This window comes from Centruroides sculpturatus, unplaced genomic scaffold (assembly GCF_000671375.1).
Source record: "Centruroides sculpturatus isolate CEXI.00-Female unplaced genomic scaffold, Cexi_2.0 scaffold1860, whole genome shotgun sequence".
In the NCBI taxonomy this organism is placed as follows: Eukaryota; Metazoa; Arthropoda; class Arachnida; order Scorpiones; family Buthidae; genus Centruroides; species Centruroides sculpturatus.
The window spans coordinates 87670-112121 of NW_019385954.1; the positions used below are offsets into that span (position 1 = coordinate 87670).

At 28.5% G+C, this 24452-nt stretch overlaps 1 protein-coding gene across 1 annotated transcript; it reads right to left on the bottom strand.

Moving 5' to 3' along the window:
• Nucleotides 1–930: 930 nt before the first annotated feature.
• Nucleotides 931–23854, bottom strand: LOC111612789 (acetyl-CoA acetyltransferase, mitochondrial-like). Its single transcript, XM_023354047.1, has 13 exons — nt 23720–23854; nt 23334–23370; nt 23113–23230; nt 17696–17791; nt 17429–17529; nt 13722–13814; nt 10539–10589; nt 9661–9762; nt 5254–5401; nt 2776–2889; nt 1592–1656; nt 1351–1508; nt 931–1270 (listed from the first exon to the last, which is right to left on the bottom strand). The coding sequence occupies exons 2-13, from the start codon at nt 23343–23345 to the stop codon at nt 1150–1152; spliced, it is 1179 nt and encodes a 392-aa protein (XP_023209815.1). The 5' UTR covers nt 23346–23370; nt 23720–23854; the 3' UTR covers nt 931–1149.
• Nucleotides 23855–24452: the final 598 nt, after the last annotated feature.

A 24452-nucleotide genomic window follows, 5' to 3' on the forward strand; every position in this document is an offset into this window, starting at 1 on the left:
TCTTTATTCCATAAATTATCTTAAAAAGTTTTCTTGATTTCTGTTATATATATAGCTTATCATTAACAATTATTGAATAAAATGAAACAATAAAACAATTTATTTCCTCGTAGTTTTTTCACTTTTGACACCCACTTTAACTAAATTATTCCTCTTTTAATTATTAAATTTTTAAAAAATGTTTGCACATAAGCTGCCTATATACTAAAGTCAATACTCTATGTTTATAAACATTATATACATAATTATTCTATTTTTTATTAACTTCTGTTCTTAAATGCAGAACAAACATTTGTTCTCAAACATTCAATTTTCATGTAATTTAAAGTTAAAAGCAAAAATATTTCTAGCTAGAAGATTTAAAAAACAATGTCTCAGAAAAAGTGCAAAGAAACAAGTCTTTCAATTTCACAAAACAGTTCCATAAAAATCAAAATTATATATGCATGACAGATCTTTCCTTGAAAGCATTTGCCAGAAATGGCAATTTTACCCCTCCTTGTTGATAAATACTACTAAAGCAGTTATGACAGAAGTTTATGTATTGGCAAAACATAAAATGGCTTCGTCATATCTTAATTAAAAGATTTCGAAACATGTCTTTCAATTTGACGAAAATTGCACGTTTGAAACAGATCTTTCCTCTCGGGCATTTGTTGGAGATAGAGTTTCATCCTCCCCGTCCAGTATATAATTTTCCTTGTTACTAAACTACTTCATCAAACTGAAAGATAATTAAAGATGTAACAAAGTCATTTTATATTTTATAGAGCATTTTGGTTATCCAAAATAGTTTCATCTTTATTATATTATTTTACAGCATTAATATTTAGTGGATGTTAGCATATTCTTTATTCTATGCTCATATTGTTAATTAAATAAATCTACTCTTTTTCTTTTATAAAAGTATTTAAATAAATATTTATTTCAATTAATATTATATGCAACATAATTGATTAATACATTTTTGATTATGTTTTAGTTTGTCATCACAGATAAAACATTAGCGTTGCAAGTATTAGATACCATTTTAAACATTGCCACTTGGACAAGATAAAGTGTAAATATATATTTATATATATAAAATAACAATTTAACCCATGATTAACTTTTTTTATATTATGCCTAAAAGCATAACGTGCATCTAACTTACATCTTCTGTATCAACATGGCAGATGCACCGCCTCCTCCGTTGCATACGCCAGCCATTCCGTATTCGCCAGGTTTTAAGGAAAAAGCTAAATGGTTCAGTACTCTGGCACCCGACATTCTAATATTAATAAAATATTTATATTAAACATTTCTAAACAATAAAATATTAAAATTTGATAAATTTTATATGAAATATACCCTAAAGGATGTCCTAGACTGACGGCACCTCCCCAGGTATTCACTTTTTCCAATTCTAAATCGAGTATTTTCACATTTGATAAAGTCACAACACTGAAAGCTTCATTAATTTCCCACAATGCAATTTCACTCTTTTTGATTCCAGTCATTTCCAACAACTTTATGGGGGAGAATCAATATCGATAACTTTTTAGATTAAGTTTAAATAAATTAAACAAGTTTAATGAAAATTAAAAATTACCTTGGTTATTGCAAAAGAAGGAGCAATAGGAAAATTTATTGGTTCAATTGCAGCATCTGTAAAACCTGAATATAAAAATGATTAACTATAATAAATTTATTAAAATTTTTAAACTTAATACCTCAACACGCAGAGAGAGATTATAAATTCATTCTGATTACTGTAAAATTTAAAACATATATTACAAATATAAATATAATTAACTGTTGTGCTGATATTTGAGTAATTAGACTATTGCTGGATCCTGAAAACATGAAGAAGGACAAAAGACAGACACTTAATTTTGTGTTTCTTCTACACATAAAAGAAACACTGTTTTTGCCTTTTATACATTATTTAGATGGTGACTGACTAAAGTGGTCTAAAGTGTTAGTTTTTTAAAAATCTTCTAGTTTAAAAGTTTATTTTTTATTATAATACTGTAACCAATTGTCTTGTTTACACTTAAATTGAAATATTAGCAATATGAGTTAAATTTAAAAACAATTAGAATTTATGTGGAAAACTAACAAATATTCATAATTTATTTGCTATTTTCAGTTAATATAAATTTGAATCACTAACAGTTAATGTTAATTACGTAAGAAACAGTAAATATTTAGTATATTGCTCAAATAAACAATATACAAGGTGTCCTGTAAGTCTGGAACCATTGCAGTTAGGTTGACTTTGTTTATTCTTTTACAGGTAAAGCATAGTGTTGAGTAAGGAGGAATGAGTTCAAGTTATTTTGATAGTGGAGACTTGCAGTAAGCAAGAAGTTGCCAGACAGTTTAATGGGCTGTATGCTGACCACCATATGTGATTGATGGGCAGCCTTTTAAACTCTGGCAACTTCTTGTTGACCACAAGTCTCCACCATCGAAATAATTTCAATTTATTCCTCCTATTCAACACTACACTTTACCTGTTCTATAGTTCTAGACTGATGTGACTGTGTATAATTTATAAGTGAATTCAGTTACTACAGTGTAGATATACTTGTATATAGCTTAGATTATTCTTCAGCAAAGATTTTATCAAATCAGAATTACATTTTACAAATGAAAAGAGAAAATATCGTAACTATACTTTTAAAGACTACTCTCATTCCATAAATCTTATTAAAGAAGTGAATTATTCCAGTTTTAATTTTAAAATTTGAAATAAATTAAACTATAATATTTTGAATTTCAGTAACTTACCAATAATTTTTGCCAAAGGTTTGATATTTAACTTATCAGCTGCATTTCTTGTCATTAGGACACAAGCGGCTGCACCATCTGCTATCGAACTAGAATTAGCTGCAGTTACGGTACCTAGGAGAAATTTTAAATAAACATATCAACTATGATATTTTGTATAAAATATGGAATGTGAAAAACAGTCTCAAAGGTGGAAGGAGTAGGTGGCAAGGGCCAGCATTTCTGAATGGAACTTGAAAAACAAAACACCAGTTTTGAACATTTGGGTAAATGTTATACGCTGTAGAGTTTTTGGAGTTAAGGTTAATTGCAACCTCTTTGGTTATGCACACAATCTCAACAAATGACATGAAAAATTTAATGCCTTTTCTATGGGAAAATCCTTTTATAAAAATTCTCAAAAATGTAAGCAGATAGAATTCTAATGCAAAAAAGTTTTTGGTCTATTTAATTCTTCTATTAATGCACAGTTCAAAATTTTTAAAGGCAATTTCATTAATTTTCTGAATTCCAAACCATACATTAACCTTTCAACAGTGGGATAGTCAGATATATCCCAAAGTCGTGAAGAATAAACGTGGAAATTTTTAAAGTATTTTTCCATGCATTTTTTTTCTCATTACCATTTTGGAAAAAGATTTTGTAAACAGTTATGTCTAGTAAAGAAAAGTCTTTTTTTTATTGTTACATAATTTATTTTTTATCTGAAGTTTTTTTCGCAATAGTTTTTAGCGATACCCCCAAGAGAATTCAACAGATATATCCATCCCTCACCAGTGCCACACGATCGCCCTGGATGAATATATCTGTCCCTCATTGTTGAGTGGTTAATAGAAGAATTAAATAGGGTTTTAAAGGAAATAATAATAAATTGTTTGGATCTATCTACTTCTATCCGAGAATTTTTGTAAAAGGATTTTCCCATAGAAAAAGGATTAAACTTTTAATGCCATCTGCTGGGATTATGTGCATAACCAAAGAGGTTGCAATTAGCTTTAATATTCCATAATTTGTTCTTAATAATTTAGAAATATTTAGATGAATACTTGATAAGATCTTTTATTATTAAAAATTATTGTAAGATGAAAAAGAATTTTCTAAATGATATACTCAAGATAACTTGTAATTAAAGTTTGATAAGAAGCAGAGTTCAATTGTTTACATTATTATATTTGTATATAATAGGATGAATAAAAATATAATCTGATTAAATATGTAAATGAAATATTTAAAAATAATTTATTATTTCTAGCTTAAACATAAAAATATATAAGAAGGCATGTTCCAAAGGTAAGTGATTTAAAAAATTTATTAGACTTACATTGAAGGGGATAATTTGTAATTTCATATATGACCCTCAGGAAGTTACACAGTACTGCCATTACTTTTTTCCACTAATCATAGTGGTGCTAGAAATCATCTTGGCACAATGTTTTTAAATGATGTCTGTAGTTCCATAATGATGACCTTTCACCTTGGGGAAGTGATAAAAGTAACACAGAGTCAAGACTGGGCTTTAGAGGAGATTGTGCGTGCTGGAATTTTTTTTGGCTAAAAACTCTCAAACCAACAATGCAGCATGAGCATATGCATTATCAGGGTGTGCCACCTACTCATCCACAACTCAATGTCATTTTGAACTTGCTAGACTTGAAGGTGTTGCAAGACATTCTGATAAAAAGTTTGATTCACTGTCTGCCCAGAAGAAAAACTTCTTAATGGATAATTCCAAAGATTTCAAAACAGAAAAGCATCTTTGATTTGGTTCTTGCTTACTTCAAAGAAACTGTGAGATAGGCCATTTTTACCTTGACTGAAGATCATACTCCTACTATGACTAAGAAATATGGCTTTATTTCAAGCCTTTCCAGGAAATTCTGGCTAATTGTCTACATTATTTTTGTTCCTCAGATATACAGTATTTCCTTGGGATGATTTCATACAAATTTTTCTTTTGCATTTGCAAAACACATGTTAAAATTCTGAATTTTTATCTAAGTGCATCTGTTCTACAATCATCCTCATGTGCATTTGATGGTCTTTTAAAATCACATTTCACTTAGTGTCTATGTTTTTGTCATTCTTTAAAATGGTTGGCCTTCCAGAATGACATTTGTCTTCAACAGTGTTGTCTCTCTTTTTGAAAGCTTGTTCCACTTTGCATCTCCATAAGCAACCATCAAATTTTTAAATACTTGGAGATTTATTGAGTTTAACAAAATTTAATACTTTCCTCTATTGAAAATGTGATGCAAAAATATATAACTCTGCAGTAACTCAACTGATCACACTAGGACATGTATTTCCAGTTAGATAATAACATCTACATAGGGATGTGCAAAAACAATGTGCTACACTGTATAGCCAAACAATAATTTTGGTACACTTACTTTTGTGACACACCTTGTATTTATTTTAATTTTATTTTTGAAGCTTTTAAAAAATTTTAAACAAAAAATATTTTATCATCATAATTACCATTATTTTTATCAAAAACAGGAGGTAGCCTTTTTAATTTTTCATAATCCACACGTTTGTACTCTTCGTCCTCACTTATGATCACGTCAGGTTTCCCTTTCTTTCCAGGAACTGTAACTGATACAATTTCTTGTTTCATTTCACCTGACTGTTTTAAGATAAAATAAAATATTTACATTAAGAAACCTAAGAAAAATATTATTATTTTGGAGCATGACAGTTAAACATATATTTTTTACTTAAATATCTCTTTTATATTTTAATATCTCTGCATCCAGGCAAGTATCAAACTCTTGTTATGCAGGGATGTAGTCAGAAATTTCAGAGTGTAAGTCACCTGCCTGGTTAATGGTTTTCAAAGACACATAGGTGGATAGGCTACTGTAAAAACACAACAGCCCATAATCACATTGTGTGAGGAACTGCCGTATTGGTATGGCAGCTCCTTGCACGTCATACCAATATGGTTGATTTGAGCCTGATACCCGTTTTTCTCTAATAATAAAAAGAAAATAATAGTATTAATAAGAATGCAAAGTAAACTACAGAAAATCCTTTGCAACAGAATCATTAGAAATGTGTATAAGCTTATGATAGGTCATAAAAATACTGTAGAAAGCAGTTCTGTCCTGTCTCAAGTAATAAAATCAAAACTCCATTCAAAAATCATTAAGAAAATTAAGATAAAAAATATTCGATTTTAATAATTAATATATTTAAATAACCTATAAGTCACTGGATGGTGAGGGATGATGGCCAAAACATCTGGGACAGACCAGCCATAGGAAATTTCTGGAGTTATTTGTCTGGATTCAAATGCAGGTCTCCCATAGTGGTAGACTGATACCACTCAGCCAGTTAGAATCTATATAGATTCATACAAAAAAATATTTATTTGTTTTCTTTCTGTTACATGAATTTTAATTTCTCAGCTATTATAGAATGTTTTTTGCATCCCTTATTTTTTGCATTTTGAAGACTTGATACTCACAGAGCCCAAAAATTTTAAAGAAACCACCTACAAAATTTTGTGTGTGTCAACAGGCAACTATTTTTATTTTATCTTACTGGATGCCATTAATTTTGAAACTTGGCAGAGTTATTTCTATATATGGGGCACTGATTCTAGTAAATTTTAGTACTTAGAGAGTTAAGAAAGTAGGGAGAGAAGTGGGTCATGTGTCATATCTTGAATTTAGTCAGATAATGAAAAGTTTACTTGTTATTAACATATGCAATTTCATTAAAACAGTCTTGCCCAAAAAATGCACCTTTTGTCTTTTTATAATAATTAATAATATAAAAATTACTTTTTAATAAAATCTTATAACTGATGACAAAATCAGACATTTTTACTACTGTAGACATTAATATAATCCTTTATTGGAATGGAATAAATAAACTTCAAGGCCTTTTCAATATTTCCTGTCTTATGACTTTTTAAATGGTGAAAATTTTCACATAAACTTGCCAATTATATGTATCATTGGATAAGTTTTAAATATAATAAACTAACTTCAATGATTTATTTTTAATATATTAAGCACTAAGTTAATTGAATTAATTACATACAAATATATATATGTGGGCGCGCAGCTATCACTGTGGCTGTTGGTGTGTTTTGTTGCAGAGTTGCGCTTGTTGTGGCCAAGTTTTGGAAATTGGTCTTTATTATGGATAAGTTTGTTAAATCAAAAGATTATGTAAGTCAGGATAGTGCCAAACAAAAAGAAGTAGCTTTTAAGAAGAACATTATGTTATCAAGAACACCACCAGGTTTCCAATTTTTTTCTCTCTTTTATCTATATTTTTTGTTCTAGAAAAAGAAATATAGATAAAAGAGAGAAAGAAATTGGAGATACACATAAGAAATATATTCTAAATGGATACCCAAAAAGATTATTAAATGATTGGTACCACAGATTTTTAAGAAATAGATTTAAAGTTAAACATCGTCAAGAAATAATACAGTATGTACCATTTCTGTATATACAAGGTATTTATGAAAAATATAAGTTTTTTAATCAAAAATTAATTAGATTGGCTCCATCTTTAAACAACAGGTTATCAAATATGATGATTATAAGAAGCCAAAAAGGATTTATTAGAGGAAGAAGGTGTTGTTTATCAAATAGAATGCACATATAATAAATAACCCTAGTTTTTACATTGGTGAAACGAAGAGAAGATTGAAGATTAGACTGTCAGAACATCTGGCTTCTGTAAGGTTAAAAATTAGTAATTCTCCTGTCTTCCAACACTGTAATAGTAATAATTGACAGATTAATACTAATAAATTAAACATTATTTTTAGAGAAAAAAAACCAATGTAAAACGGAAGGTAAAAGAACACATTGCTATAAGTATGCAGAACAATAATGTAAATTTAAATACAGGAATGTTAACAGTGGAATGCTGGGAAGTTTTTGTAAACTATATAAGTGGTTCTTTTTTAATAAGTTGATTGTCGGAGCATGAACTGTGTATGATTAGCCCCACTTTCATAGGCGAAATGCATTTGGGAAGCTTGTTAGTAATGTAAATAAAAAGTATTTTTCTCTGCAAACTGATTTCTTTTTATACCTTTTTAGCTTTAATCTTTTTTAATTATTGTTGGTTTAATGTTTTGAAAACCTTTTGAAGTTATATAATATCCATAAGTCAGAAGTAAAAGAAAAATATAATTTTTTTGTGTAATTTACATTTATGGAAGATGAATAGGAAAAATAGTCTGACTCCATCGTTTTTTACAGTTATTTTGGAATATAAGTTTATTTTTGTTTATATTAGAATAGAAGTTTACATTAAATGTTATAAGTTACTTGAGATATTATTATTATTATTATATATATTTACTAGCTGTTACCCCTGGCTTTGCCCGCGTGGATTTTGCAAGCAAACCCCACTTATATTCAGTATTTCAACAACCATAGTAATTGTTATATAACACCTACCGCTGAATATGATGAGAATTGCCGAGAATCAAACAAACTATTTTCAATGTGATCAATTTTCTGGAACGTTTACAATCGTTCTATAATCGAACCAATATGCAATAACAAATTCGAATTTAAAATGGTTCAAACATTTTTAAAATTGAAATAGATAAAAAATATTTATAACAATGTCTGAAATGTTATTAATTTAATACACCTAAGTACTCGATGAAGACTAAATCATCTCCCTCTCTTGCCCGCGAGGAAATTTCGAAAAATCCCTTCTTAGTGTGCATTCTCATGGCATACCCTACTAAAACGCAGATAAAAACAAAAAATCGCATCTAAAATAGTATAGTAGAAGCCGTTCTTCCGGTTAAGCCTTAATCCTCTCCCTCTCCCACGGAGGAATTTCGAAAAATCCCTTCTTAGTGTGTGTTTCCATGATGTACCCTAACTGTCTACCAAATTTCACCTCTTTAGGTTAAGCGGTCTGCTCTGGGTGATGATGAATCAGTGAGTGAGTGAGTCATTCAGTCAGTCAGGACAAGCAATTTTATATATTTAGATTTATTTATTAATAATTAACTAATACACTGGAACAGTTCACAGTTGACACTGACAAACAAAAAACACCTTATGTATTTACTCCAGCAACATTTTATAGAAATTATGAATGTTTTCAGCTGCATTGAGAGAGCTTCCTCAGGTAAAGTCATTCTATGGAGAAATGTTCCAAAAAGGTCATTTATAATTTCTATCAAATATTACTGGAGTATCTACATAAAGATGTTTTCTTGTATGTCAGTGTCAATTTTTATATATAAATGATAGGAGTTCAGTTCAAGTTACAAGCTTCAGCACACTTATGGCTGAACACTGTTCTGATAGATATGGTTAAAATGGTTAAGAATAATTGCTGCCTGTTTAAAGACTATGAATAATTGATATAAACTATGATTTTTAATTGAATCCAAAAATTATTTTCAGCCCATACAAAAATTCACTATTTACTAGTAGTAATTTTTTAAAAATTCTCCTTGAAAAATAAGTTCGTACTGAATGTGAAATTATTTTTCAAAACTCAATAGCTTCTATGCTTCAACTAAAACAAAATAGAAAAAATAGCAGAAACTCTTATGCATATATTTTAATCTAAGCATACTTTTATTAACAGAAGGATAAATGTATCATGAATTGCATGAATTCATTCAACTGAATCATAATCATTGAATTCATTCAACTAAATGAATTCAATGATTATGTAATTCACAATTTAGAAGGAAAATTGTAATGAGGTTTATTACAACATTGTAGGTACAATATAAAATTAAAATTTAATATGACCTCATAACAATATTTAATTTGAATGGCATAATGAGATCATATTATATTTTAAATATTAAGTATTTATATTTAATTTTTATTACTGAAAAGTAAATAAATTTTAAAACTATTAAACTGTTCTTACTTCAATTGCTTGAGCACTTCTTTTGTAACTGGATATAGTATATTCATCTTGCTCTTGTCGAGATATGTTATATTTCTTTGCAATGGCTTCTGCACAGTTTCCCTAAAAATACATTTTATTCTATTAAGAAATATGTTATGAGGAATTTAACATCATATTATTAAAAATATTTAATATTTACAATACAAAACTTTCATCATTAGATAATTATTTATTATTATTAAATCTCTGAATTATTTTATGATTATAATTAAACTGCAAAACAATATTTATTCATCTTTAATTTAATATATGTCAATGTTGGAGATGTAACCAACATTGAACTGATACCTATTTAATATTGGTAACAGTATATCAGAATTATCTGTATTGAAGTCTGTTTGTTTTACAAACTGATGTCCGATCTTTCTTTTCCTTTTTTCGATATTCTAAAGATCAAGACCATATGCTATATCAGCATATTGGAATGTTCATGGTATATTGGTAACATTGACAAACCAACACAATATTTTTTTTTTTTTTTGCAGTCACTATCAAAAAATGAAAGATTGAAACACAAATTTGTAAAATGAATTGATTTTAATATCAGGAACATTCTGATATGCTGATATATCAGTGTCAGTAAGCATCTCTAATATAGTTTCATATGTATGAACATGTTGAAAATAACAATGTTCTTGATGAAAATATATTTTAATTCTAAGTTTGATCTTTACTATAGATCACTATTATTCTGTACTAAATAACTTACAAATTTTAAATGAGAGAAAAGTTAAATCATTAGGGGATGAAAATAATTTTTATTCTTCACTGTAAATTTAATTAACTTAGCTGTTATTCCTTTTGTCTTTTATTTATTTAAAATATTAAAAACATACCATTGAGCCAGCACCATAAGCATCAGTCAAACCATCACTTTCCATTCCATCCTAGAATAATGTAATGAAAATTCTTTTAAAAACAATTACAAAAATAAAAGTTTTTTTCTATGATAAAAATAAAAATATAGAAACTATTTTAAAAAGCTGTAAAATCAGGAATTACAGTATATTATTCACTTTGAATTTATTTCTAAATCCTAACTTCTAAAGAATAATTCTTAGAAATATTACAAAAACACTGGATAGAATCTGTTTTTTAAATCTACTGGGTTACAGCATATGTCACGCAACATAACCAAGGTGTGTTATGATGGAAAAACTAACCTCTGATTGATCATGAGATACAAATTTGCTTACAAACTTAGTTACTGTGGATAACATAATACATGGTTTTCACTCTCTCAGAAACATCATATATAAAGTGAGCTTTGTCTAAAGGAGAGGTCTTAGCTTCAGTAGTATAGAGGTAGTGTGCTTGCCTCTCACCCTCTAATAATGGTTAAAATCCATTGAATCCAGGCATCCAATATTAATAGATGTGTATTCCTTAAATCCTCAGATTTATTGTATTTGTGTTTCTCTGCTTCTTGGGCTCTTAGCAAAATACACAAAAGCTCCCAGGAAAACTGGGGATTGAGGAAGAAATCTGGAAAATGAGCCTAAGTGTAGACAGTCAGTACAGCTTATTACTTGTAGGTTTCATAATATAACATAGGACAGGTATGGTTAAACTTTTTGAACCCATGTGCATACTTAGTTTAATTTAATTTCTATTTTCGTTTTTCATTACTTTATTTATCCATTTCATCTTATAATTTTTTAGGGCAGTGTTCTGCAACTTGTGTGCTGTCACAAGGTGAAAGGGGTGACATGAACTTTTACATATTCTTATTAATTTCAAGTTTTATTTATATATTTTTATCACAGTTGTTGTGTTTCTTATGCTTGTATTTCATTCACTGATGAAATAAGATGATGTTAAAGCAATAAACACATATGTCGTCCCAGTACTCACTTATTCTTTTGGAGTTATACATTGGACTCACACAGATCTTGAGCAACTCCAATTAAAAACAAGAACACTTACTACGCATAATCATCATCATCCTAAATCTGCTATAGAAAGATTAACCCTTCAACATAAAGATGGTGGACTTCACCTGATCGACACAGTTAACTCCACTACAAACAAATACAGACATTGCAAGAGTTTTTCTACAAAAAACAAGAAACATCACAGTTACATAAAGCATTAACTCTAGCAGACTCAAATAATACACCATTAATTAAATTTACATTCACAACATACGGACATGACAACATATAAATAGAATAGACACCATTAAGCAATCGTGAGTGCAAAAGGCACTCCATGGCAGACATCCCTATGACCTGGCTCAGGATTTTGTTGACAAAACTGCATCAAACAGCTGGTTAGCTTGGGGATGCCTCTTTTGGGAGATGGAAGAATTCATGATTGCCATACAGGTCATAAATACTAAAAACTACAGAAAACACATACTCAAAGATACAATAATCACAAATGACACATGCAGAAAATATCACATCATTCCAGAAACCATACAACACATCACTTCTGATTGCAACCTCTTGGCACAAACAAATAATTTACATAGACATAATCAAGTAGCAAATACATCAAGAGCTTGCAAATAAACACAAATTATTAGACATCCATGAACCATACTACAAATACATTCAACAGACAGTATTGAAAAACAAAAACACACAAAATGTATTACAACAGCCATAATCACAGATAAAACAATTTACCACAACAGACCAGACATCACACTTATTGACAAACACAATAAAATCACATACATTATAGACATATCCATCCCAAACACTCACAATGTACAAAATACATGCAGTGAAAAAATCAGCAAGTACACAGAACTCGTCCAGGAAATAAGGCATCTGTGAAGGATGGATAGGGCGCTTATTGTACCTGTTGTTCCCTTCTCTACAGGTGTCATACCACACATGATACACAAAACTTGGAACATTAAAATTGAATAGAAACACATACATCACACTACAAAAGGCCACTATATTGAATACATGCCACATTGTTAAGAAATTCCTGAATACAGACACAGACTGTACACTTATTTAATTTTTGTCTTGTTTTGAAGTTACTATGCCTTGAATCTGGTCCGGCATAGTACACAGCCATCGGTGTCAACTGAGTGTAACTCACAAAACTCAACATAATAATAATAAAAGTATGGCATTACGAAATTCTATTAATAGTATCATATCATACTTTTTGAGGGGAATAACATTTTGGTGTGCCGTGCTGAGTCATGTCGAGTCATAGGCATGCTGCGAGTAGAAAAAGGTTGCGGAACACTGTTTTAGGGTAATCATTAAACAAATATTTTTACTATTTGTTGTATTTCTTTTTCCTGATTTTCTATTTAGAAAACAGAAATATACATTTTAATGATGATGAAAAATGTGTGAAATTAAATTAAATTATTCTTAAATTATTTGAGAGTAAAAAAACTATTATATATAATAAAATAAATTTAATACCTGAAAAAAAAATTACTTAAAATACATTTATATTATAGAAATAATAAAAAACCTGAAATAATAGAAGAAAAAGTAGTAGTATATTCTTTTCAATATAGTTATGGACAAGAAAAAAATGTACATAGGTGAAACGAAAAGAAAATTTAAAATACATATAAAGGAACATATCAGAGCAATGAAAGGAAATTATATAAATTCAGCAATAGCTGAGAATTAAATGTTAAGATAGGTATGTTACATACTGTTTTTTGGATACTTTATATTGGTATTAGCATTGTATTAATATTAGACAATAAAGAAAATGTAATTTTATCTTATTTTAATTATTATTGTTGAGTGTAATATCATTGTTTTAAAAAGTTTTTATGCAATTGTTATAGAATGTTGTAAACGTGCTGAAGAGGAGTCTTAAGGTCTGAAACACACAGAGTGTACAGATAAAAATAAAGATATTTTGTTTTGACTTTTGACTAAGATTTTTTCTCTTTGCTAATTAGAAACTACACCAATATAATAAGTCTTATAAATATATAGTTGTTATTAATATATTTTCTGGAGTGTGTTGCTTCAGTAGTATAATTAAAAACTGGTAAATATTTCAAATAAATAGTATCATACCTTCAACATTATACTACCAAATGGAGTATCTCCACGAGGCAGATAATATGGTGCATTTGACATACTTTCCATACCTCCTGCTACAACTATTTCCTATAGTTAAAAGATCAAAATGTAAATGAAAAATTTTTATTTCATGTTATTTCTTAAATTTACAAACAAATTTATAAAAAATAGTTTTTAACAAGTATTCTCTTTGGTTCACTTCTCACTATAAAAATTAACTAAATCAGATTTTGAATCAAAGTGTTTATCCAGTAAGTGCAGAAGAATATATGAAAATTTCTTGAATGTATTAAACTGAATAAAGAATTTCATGATTTATTCTGTATAAACAATTTAAACAGAAAAAATGATTTAAATATATTATATATTATATAACTATTTCAGAGTTGTTTAAGCCTAATTATATTCAGATTTCTTTGATTTATATCAAATAATGCTATATTGAAATAAAAAGTAGTATATGGTCAGTTTGCAGTAATTGAAGAATAACTCAAACAGTTTCTAAGACTTTCAAACTCCATTACACTTCTACATGAGCACCATTAGTAGGTTGCAACATAGCTGACTGATATTCAATTTTCACCATGTCTGTAATGACTTTTTCTGAAGAACTAATCTAAACTAACTTAGTAATGTCTTGAGTTTGATGTGATTTTTAATGTAGCCCACAAGAAAAAACTCCAGAAGTGTAATGTCCAGTGATCAGGGAGGCCATGGGATACATCATTCTCTGCCTATTCATCTCTCTAGGAAAGCTTCATTAAACTTGGCATGAATGTCCAAACCTTAATGAAAAGGTTTTGACTCAATGAATTATTCATGCTGGAATATTAAATGAGGATGCAACTCCTGAAGTTGAAAAAGACAAATAAGCCCAATAAATATTAAATATGCTTATTTGTAACTGTTTTCTGCAACAAAAAAGGGATGCATGATTTTGTTATGAAACAACTTACCCCATGCACTATCACAAATGTATTCACATACCATGAAAATTTTCAGATCCCCATATGTGAATGCAGTGTCAGTTGACTTTGCCACTTAAAAACGGTTCCTTAATCAGAGAAACACTTTAGTTAAGTATTGATTGATTATATGAAAGCATGAACAATGTAAATTTACTTCATTGGGATTTTTCATTCAGTTCAATGGCTTGGTCAATTTGTATCTGTAAGCATATTTCAGTTGTTTTTGTAGAATTTTCAATGCAGTTGTGTTTGTAATATGCAATTCTAATAATGCACTTTGACTTGATTTTTCAGAGATTCACTGGTAGGTTTCATGCATTTGCTGTACAGTATTAGATGACAAAGATGGTCACCTACTGTGAAGCTAGTTGGCAAACTGATTTCATCTTATAATTTTGCATCCACCTCTTAATAGAGTTAATGTGTATAGGATTCTTTCTGTATTCTCGCACATATCTAATCAGTACAGTAATCACTGATCAATCTCTGTACAGTAATCATTGATTTCATCTGAGACAGCCACAGCACACTATATGCCTTTTCTGCAATGTCACAATTTTGATTTTGAATGGCTTATGGAAGCCTCTGTCATTTAACCTCAAGAACTGTTTGAGCATTGTCCTATTAGGCCAATTACTGTTGTTTCAAAATATATGCAACACTAAGATTATTTGTAATATTGTGAGGTCATAATCTTAACATTCTTTGTAAATTTATTATAGCATGGAAAATAGTTTGAAATTAGAAAGTTATGCCACCATGTAAATTTAAATTTCAGAAAAATCACATTTTAACAATTTTGACTTATTTATGCAAAAGAAAAGGTAAATATCAGTTTTTTAACATGATTGACAATCAATTTAAGTAATTCTTCAGATAAATCAAGGGTTCCCACACTAGTCACTAGTAACACAGGATGGGCCACTGGATTCATGTAAGAGTTGATAAATTACTTTGGGTAATTTCATGGTTGGTAAATAAACTTATTTTTATTATACAGTAGAACCTCTATTATCTGGACCTCTATTATCTGGATTTTCGATTATCTGGATTGTTCAAAATAAACAAAAATTTTATGAATTTGCTGATTTGCACTTTGCGAATTACGACACTGTTTATATACGTGATAGAATGCATAACTTTTTTTGTTTCAACAACGTCTCACCCAGCACAGTGGATGTAAAATATAACTTGACATACTTATTTATAAATAATTTATATTCAAATTACATCATTTCTATGACCAAGGTCGGCGTAAGGCATGGGCGACATGGGTCACCACCTATGCCTCGCAATCCGAAGGGCCTCTCACCTCGAAGGTTTATGCATTACTTAAAAGCCGCAAATGCGACGAAAAAATTTTACTCATCATAAAACGATAAATAGTTTTATCAAATTTTTATTCATAAAAATGCAGTTTCAACTGCTTTTTATTTTATAAAATCCGTCTTCTTGCACCACCAGAGGGCCTTTTAAACAATAGGTAGTTAGCGCTGGTCAGTAGTAGTCAAAACTCAATACAAACATTTGTTTCTTGAAAATTTGATCACAATTTAAATACAGTATTTATTTTTAATATTGCCGATATGTCATCTAAAAGAAAATGTGCCATATTATCATTAAAAGACAAATTAAAGTATTTGTTTCAATTATCCAAATTTTTCCTTATCCGGACTACCTTCATCCCGAATTAGTCCGGATAATAGAGGTTCTACTGTATTTAAAGATATAAATAATAATAACTGATGTATCTTTAATTTCAGTACAGCAAAACACACAATTTAGAATTTAGAATTTATGCTTAATAGAAAAAACATTATTAATTCTTATTAGAGTTTTTATTTCATCCTATTTGTAGTTTGTTCTTAATATATATCAGTATAGAAAGGGTTCAAGTTAAATCTAGTGTTGGGAAGATGATTATAAGCAAAGTAAATCAGTCAGAAACCAATCTACTTTTCAACAATCATATGTTCAATTTAAAATATAATTTTCTGATATTAGGAAAGTGGTACTAATTTTAAAAATAATGTTTTATGTAGTAAACTTTTTTAAAATTGTTTCTTTTATGATCATCTTTCTGTGAAAATCAATATTGTAAAACATGCAACGATAAGTACAGAATTACAAAAGCTAGGCTTTTCTTCCAAATGATACAAACAAAAAAATATTTAACAACAAATTTTTATCATTTCATAAAACTAATATGAAATAATCAAGTTAATAAATGATTTTGTAAACAATGTTACAAGATGAATGAATTCTTTTCTTCTCTGTATGATGAAGAATAAATTTTTAATTGAAAAATTGTCAAAATGATAAGTATATATTTTTTAACTGCCTTTGTAGAGGAAAGATTTTTAACATTTTACATATTCAGACAGGTGAGTACCTCCATGTAAAGAAAGGACAAATTGTAAAGACAGTTTTTAAATACTGTATATTGTCTTTTTTTTGAAATTTTTGTGAATTTTAAAACTTAAATGTTCTCCATTTTAAAACTATGGTGTAATTTTGTATTCTGCATTATGTGATTGTCAAATGGCTTGATTTGAAGTAATTTTTAGGTTGATTGTATTTATTACAAATACATGATTAATCACTAAAACATAATCACAAAGAGAAGTGAATGCACAAAGTTTCTTAATTTTTATCTATTAAAAAAAATTATATTGTCACCTAGATAACTCAAAAATTTAATTGTAATATTAAAAAAATTAAGACCAGAAATACCTGTTGATTCAACATTAAAGTTTGACACCCAATACTTATTGCTTTCAATCCAGAGGCACATACTTTGTTCACAGTGGTGCAGCATGTTGAATGAGAAAGGCCTATTTTAGAGAGAATAGTATAAAATTTTAATCATAAAAAAAGTAGAGTTAACTAATATTAATATATACAAATATTTCAAGTGAAGTTTTAAATAATAACAAACATTTCAATTATCAAATCAAAATTTTTAATCTTGTGTAAATAAAATATAGAAATTCATAATACCTGCACCCAAAGCAGCTTGACGAGCAGGTGCTTGACCACAAGAAGCCTGTAAAACATTTCCCATAAACACTTCTTGAATCAGATCTTTAGAAATTCCTATAATAATACAAAAGTGTTTTTATTTCTTAGTAAATAAAGTATATAAACTTTACCTAATCAGTATACAAATTATGAATGAACATTGTCTAAGAATAGAATTATAAAAACATTTTTATCCTGTATTTAAATTGTATATTTTTTCTTTGCTGCTATTCTTTTTGCTAATACTAATACATATAAAATCTTTTACACAAATTAAAATCTATATGAATTTATCAGTTTACACATTATGACATAGTTCCTGCTGAATTTATCAATGTACCTTTAACAATGAATAAAGTAGAATGCTAATATTTTCAATCCAGTTAACAGTTGAATGTAGAATAATTCCATTTTCAACTGTCCATGTGTGAAGATGGCACACTATCATATTATAAACGTTATTCTTTAAACTTCACCCATTTTTAAAGATGCATTGGTTAATTTAACTGAATGACCACAGTAGCTAGTTCATCTGTGTAATTTCTAAGTTAGCAACTGTAAATTACATTGTTAATTCCTATCAATTGCTCTAACAATAAAATACAATAGAAATCACAGTACAGATTAACACAAATTTTAACACATTAAAATTATTTTACTAAGTAATGACATCATTTTTCTTGGTTTTTGATAATGGAAACTTAAAATTTATAACACAATCAAAATATTTGAAGCAGACTGATATTAAACAATTTCCACAACAAGGTATAAATAAATCAAAGTGGGCTACAGAGATAAGCTGAAGAAATTCTGAATGATATTCTTTTTTCAAAAAGCAGTATGCCTATTAGCTACAGTCAGTGTGAAAACATAGCAGTAGCATCAGTTTATGTGATGAAAATGAAAGCATAAATATATTGTACATGAGCACTGCCAAATAAATCAGGTGGGCTTACAGCCACTTGAATTAAATTATACATATGTAATCATTGTAAATATATAAAATTTTCAAATGTTACTTAGCATTGTTATGTTAATTTACCATGTTAATGTAATTATAATTGTATGTATCTTTGGAACTTAGCATAAAGTTGCTATTGAGAGCATATCACACGGGAACACTTTCTTTGATGGAAAAAGTAGATTTATTTTCTATAATTTAGAATGGATATGCACTTTGGGCTCTATGCCCCTCTTCAGTCTTTTCAGTCCTTATTTTATTGAAATTACAGAATGTATTAAATTAAATTTAACACATGCATACAAAAATTTTAAAAATATAATTTCCTAAAAATAATCATAGTGACAGCTGGAATAACTAATCATTAAAACCATGGGATAAATAAGTAAAACTGAAATAAATTAAAAAATAAATAAATGTAATAAAATGTTAAAAATAAGATGGTATACCTGTAGAAATAAAAATGTGAAACTGGATAACTCAAGTTATCAAATTTGTTTTAGTTAATAATTATTTTATTTGTAATGGTAATTCTTTTAGACAATTAGAAGGCATCTTTATGGACCTTCTTTAAGGGCCACTAGTCCAAAACTTGCTGAACTTTGCATGATAAAAGTTGATGACATTATCAAAAACCTTCATGGCATAATTTTCACAATCATTATTTTGATGACTGCTTTGCTGTTTATAACATGAAATTAACGACTCACAAATTATGCTTCAATACACCAATAATATCCAAAATATATACTTTGAAATAGAAATGAAAACAATAGTAGGTTAAACTTTTTAGATATCATAGTTTCAAGATATCATAATTTTATTACTTTTAAAAAAATACATTAAATCATGTAAGGTCAGAAAAGTCATCAGTTTCTATTCCAGCACACCTATGTATATATATATATATAAAAAGGACATATTCAATATGTATATAAACAAAATTAAATTACTTACAAGTGATANAGAAAAGTCATCAGTTTCTATTCCAGCACACCTATGTATATATATATATAAAAAGGACATATTCAATATGTATATAAACAAAATTAAATTACTTACAAGTGATATTGCAGACCAAACCACAGGAATAAAAATATATATCGCATTTTTTAATTAAATAACTATCCCAACAAAATTATTAACAAACTAGCAGACCCCGCCACGCGTTGTGGCTCAAAATGTATCTATTATGAATGTATAACACTTCCCCCTGGGGAGGAAATTTTTCGAAAAATTTCTTCTTCGTGTACATTCTCTTGACGTACCCTATTAAAACACAATCAAAAACGCAAAAACCCACATCTAAAATAATATAATAGAAGCCAAGTTTTTCACAGTAAGCCTTAATTCTGTCCCTCTCCCCTGCGGGGGAATATCGAAAAATCCCTTCTTAGTGTACATTCTGTTGACATACCCTATTAAAACGCAATGAAAAACGCAAAAAAAAAAATGCATCTAAAATAGTATAAATAGAAGCAGAGTTCTTTATGGTAAGCCTTAATCCTAACCATCTCACTTCAGTGGAGGAAATTTCGACACGTATAATATATAAAAAGACGTGCGTATTAGAATGCAGCATTGTGTGAAAATTTCAAAGGAGTTGGTAGGAACAAACGAACATTACATCTTTATTTATATAGATAGATAGAAGATGATCTGCTTTAATTCATTTTCACAGAAAAGCATAATGCCTCACAGAAAAGCAAACTTAGGGCGTCGTACTTGTAGTGCCATCTATTGGGCATAAAAGCCTTAACCTAGATTATATTTTTTAATTTATATGAATGTTTATCGGAATAATATACAGCCTATATCCACCCTGAGGTTCCATTCTAAATATTGGTGAAAGAATTTTTGAAATCGGATGAGTAGTTTCGGAGATTACCTGCTGCAAAGAAACTTACACACATACATACAAACATTACCTCTTTATAATATTAGTATAGATGGCTATATAATCACACTATAAAACAACTGATGCTTAAAACACAAATAATTTATAGAAAACTATATTATATCCTGATAATTTTTGAAAACATCCAAAAAATGTTAACACCATATACAGTAATGTTATTCTTACCCCTCACACATAATAAAACAACAAAATGAGAAATTTCTTAAAAATCAAAAAATCAATTAATAGTAAAATAACTGTATTATTAAATAATAATTTAGTTTACAGCTTCACTTGTACTTGTCAACCAAAATAATATTATATAGGTGAGTTGGGTAGAATGTTAAAAATTAGAATAAGAGAGCATATAAGGGCTGTGAAGTATGATTACACGAACTCAGCAGTCACCGCGAACTGCAGTCATGCTGGTTGCGAGATCTCACTTGACAGCATCAAATTTCTTTAAAAAAAAAAAAAAAAATTATTATTGAAAGAAAATGTTTTGAACATATTGAAATTATTAAAATAAACAAAATTCATAAAATAAATTTAAACACTGGCATTGTCAACAGTGAGATCTGGCAACCATTAGTATCAAAATGAGAAGAGTGCATTTTAAGATGTTCTTCCTTTCTTCCCCTCCCCTTTTAACCCACTGTATCAAACAAAGTATCAGACTTCTTGATAAACATACAGTGAAAGCTTTTACACCTTATTTTCAACTAGTTTTTACTAGTTTTAAAGATTTTTTTACCTTTATTAGTTTTATAATAAAGATTTTAATAATTTTACCTAATTTTTTATAAATTTTAACCAAAATAGTTTTATTTCTACAGTGATATCCTGTTATTATTTTTTATCATCATTTTATTCTATTTATTTATTTACTTACTTTTTAATTTATTTCAGTTTTACTTATTTTATCCCAAAGGTTTAATAATTACTTATTCCAGCTGTTACTATAATTATTTTAAGGTAATTACATTTAAAGAACTTTTGTACGTGCATGTTAAATATAATTTTGATACATTCTGTAATTTCTTTCATAGTTTTTACTGATATACATAATAAAATAAGACCTGAAGCGGGGCATAGAGCCCAAAATGCATAGCTGTTCTAAATTATTGAAAATAAATTACTTTTTCCATCAAAAGGAGTGCTCCCTTGTGATTTGTTCTCAACAACAACTTTATGCTAACTTCTGAAGGACATAACTAATTGAGAGAACAGCGAGCAATCAAGTACTATGTATGTATCTTTATTCATAGATATTTAGAATATGAATGGGAAAGGTACTTCTCAGAAAAAATAGAAAAAATTTTGCAGGAAAACTTACTTCTAAAAGGCCACTCACCAGGAAAAATGCATTAATGAATGCTTGTCAAGCAATCTTCATAGAACTATTGTTTTACAAATGAATGTGGAAAAAAGTTGGCTAACAATATCAGTTTAATTTTACTTAATTATTAATTCTAGTATATTTTTGCTTATGCAACAATATTCAAACAAAACATGTTGCCATTTTCTTATTATTTGTAAAAACAAAACTGCTTTCTTGAATTATCTTTAGTCTACTATTGAACTCAAAAAACGTAATTTTTAATGTTTAAAGTATTCATCACGAGATAAACTGGTGCTATTAATCATAATTATTAACAAATGAGATGATCATTTCTTTAAAGTAGAAATTTAAACTGTGAAGTAATGCATTCTGTTATTCACATATGTCATATGCACTGTGCTTTATTATATTTCATGGAAAATTGTTGGAACAGATACTGTCTTTCAAGCAATTTTAAAAATAAAAATTGTTGGAATATAATGATTTGTAGTTGAGGTAGTAATACTATCAGAAATAAACAAATAGAAAATAAGGACATAGAGGCATATAAATTACTTGTGTAGCAATGTTTATAATCTATATGATGTTATTCATTGATATATAAGTTATATGAGTGATGCAGCATTGTATTCTGTAGAATAGTAGTAAACTGCTTACTAAATAGAAAATGCAGATTATAAAATTTTTCCTAGCTGGCAGTCAAAAACAACCTTTGAAATAGGATCACTTTTTAAATACGTATGGCATATTTTGATCAAATTGATTTAAAAATTGATTTCATAGTAAATATTAGAATGGAGCATCACAAAGGATCGTTCCAGACTAATGATTTCTTCTAGTTTATCTTCTTACGGTTTATAATTCTAGCAAAAAGTGCCAACGTCATCTGACAGATCTGTTTTTTCTTTTTGAATCTATTTTTAGAATTAAACATTTTCCCTGAAAATCCTCTACTTCACGAGGGAAGTATACATCAAATTTTATTGAACATTTACCGTTAAATGTTACTAACAGCTAAAAATATAGAAAATTAACTCAATAACATTTGTCAGCATTTAGCATTTATCCAAGTCATTAAGTTTATGAACTGTAAGAATAATGGTTTATTAACATAAAATTGAAAAAATTATTATTAACAACACATTAAAAATATAAATAGTACATAGTATACAAAAATATCCATTTAATTTGCTTACCTGCCCTTTCAACTGCTGCTTGAATAGCAATAGATCCCAATTTCACTGCTGGAATTGATGAGATACAACCTCTATAACCACCAATAGGTGTTCTAGCAGCAGAAACTAACACAACTTCCTATAGAATTTCATAAATTAAATATAAAGTTTACAGAAAATGCAAGATTAAGCATTATAATTATTTTTACAGTTTATAAGAGAATAAATTAAAAATGACCTACATTTATAACCATTTTTATGTCTGATAAAAATACTCAGCTGAAAAAAAAATTAATTATTATAATTAATTCTGTTGAATACACAATTTTAAAGTGTAAAAAATAATTTAATTAGCAATTAAAATTAATTCCTTTATATATTCATTATATATATAAATACATAAAAATATTTTGCTTGCAAAATTCTTAAATTATTTTAAAATTATGCAAGGTACTTGAACTTGAAAATATCTGCGGTTAAGGTCATAAGATTTTTTCATTTATTATTTTTAATGACCTATTAATCACAGTCAATAAACAATACTACAAAACAGCTTCTACAAACAAATGGAACTTTAATGTCAGTCAAGAAAAGGAAAATACCTAGACATTGAATTGAATGTACTTACTCCTTTAAGGAAAAACTGAAGTGTCAATCGTGGCGTGATTCGTAAAGGTCATCCGGAAGAGGAACAAGTTACAAGTTACATCTAAAAAAAAGTATCATCACTGGCGGCAACCACGTGACATTAAAAGACTCGTACCACGTGTGTAATGTATGAAAAATAAAATTCAAAAATGACAACAAGAGCTTTTTAAAATTTTAATTAATTAAAACTTACATATATGAAAATAATTGATATTAAATTTTAAGTAATAATAGTTCTTCTGTTTGATAAATTTTAAGTTAGTTCATGTTTCTAAATAATTATGAATTGGCAACAACTGAATGATTCTATATTCCCACCATCTGGTGGTGAAAAAATATATAATTACTCGTTATTTTTCGTTGAAATTCTTCTGTTTATTGACAAATGATGTGAAAAAATTATGAATTTTTCATATCAGAGTGGAAAGCTGTCAACTAGACCATTCGGTTAACCGGCCTCATAGTCGCGATTACTAGATTAGGTTGAAGTACTGTACTCTATTCCAAAAACTGTCTAGAGTCTAGGTGGGGAACCTGCGGCCTCCGCGAGGTTCTTGTGTGGCCCTTTGCCACCTAGTACAAAAATGGTAGAGTTCGTTTCAAACAACTATTGTACATCAACGCCATGACAGTTGCGCGAAAAATCCCGCCAAAGACAGTCATATTGTAACATGACGTCAGAATACTAGTCTGAAACGGACTCTAACACGCAT

Coding starts and splice junctions, on each gene's coding strand:
- LOC111612789 (XM_023354047.1), bottom strand. Junction 9,763..10,538: donor CTTATGGTGCTGGCTCAATG/GTATGTTTTTAA, acceptor ATGTATTTTTAG/GGAAACTGTGCAGAAGCCAT. Junction 1,657..2,775: donor ACCTTTGGCAAAAATTATTG/GTAAGTTACTGA, acceptor TTTTATATTCAG/GTTTTACAGATGCTGCAATT.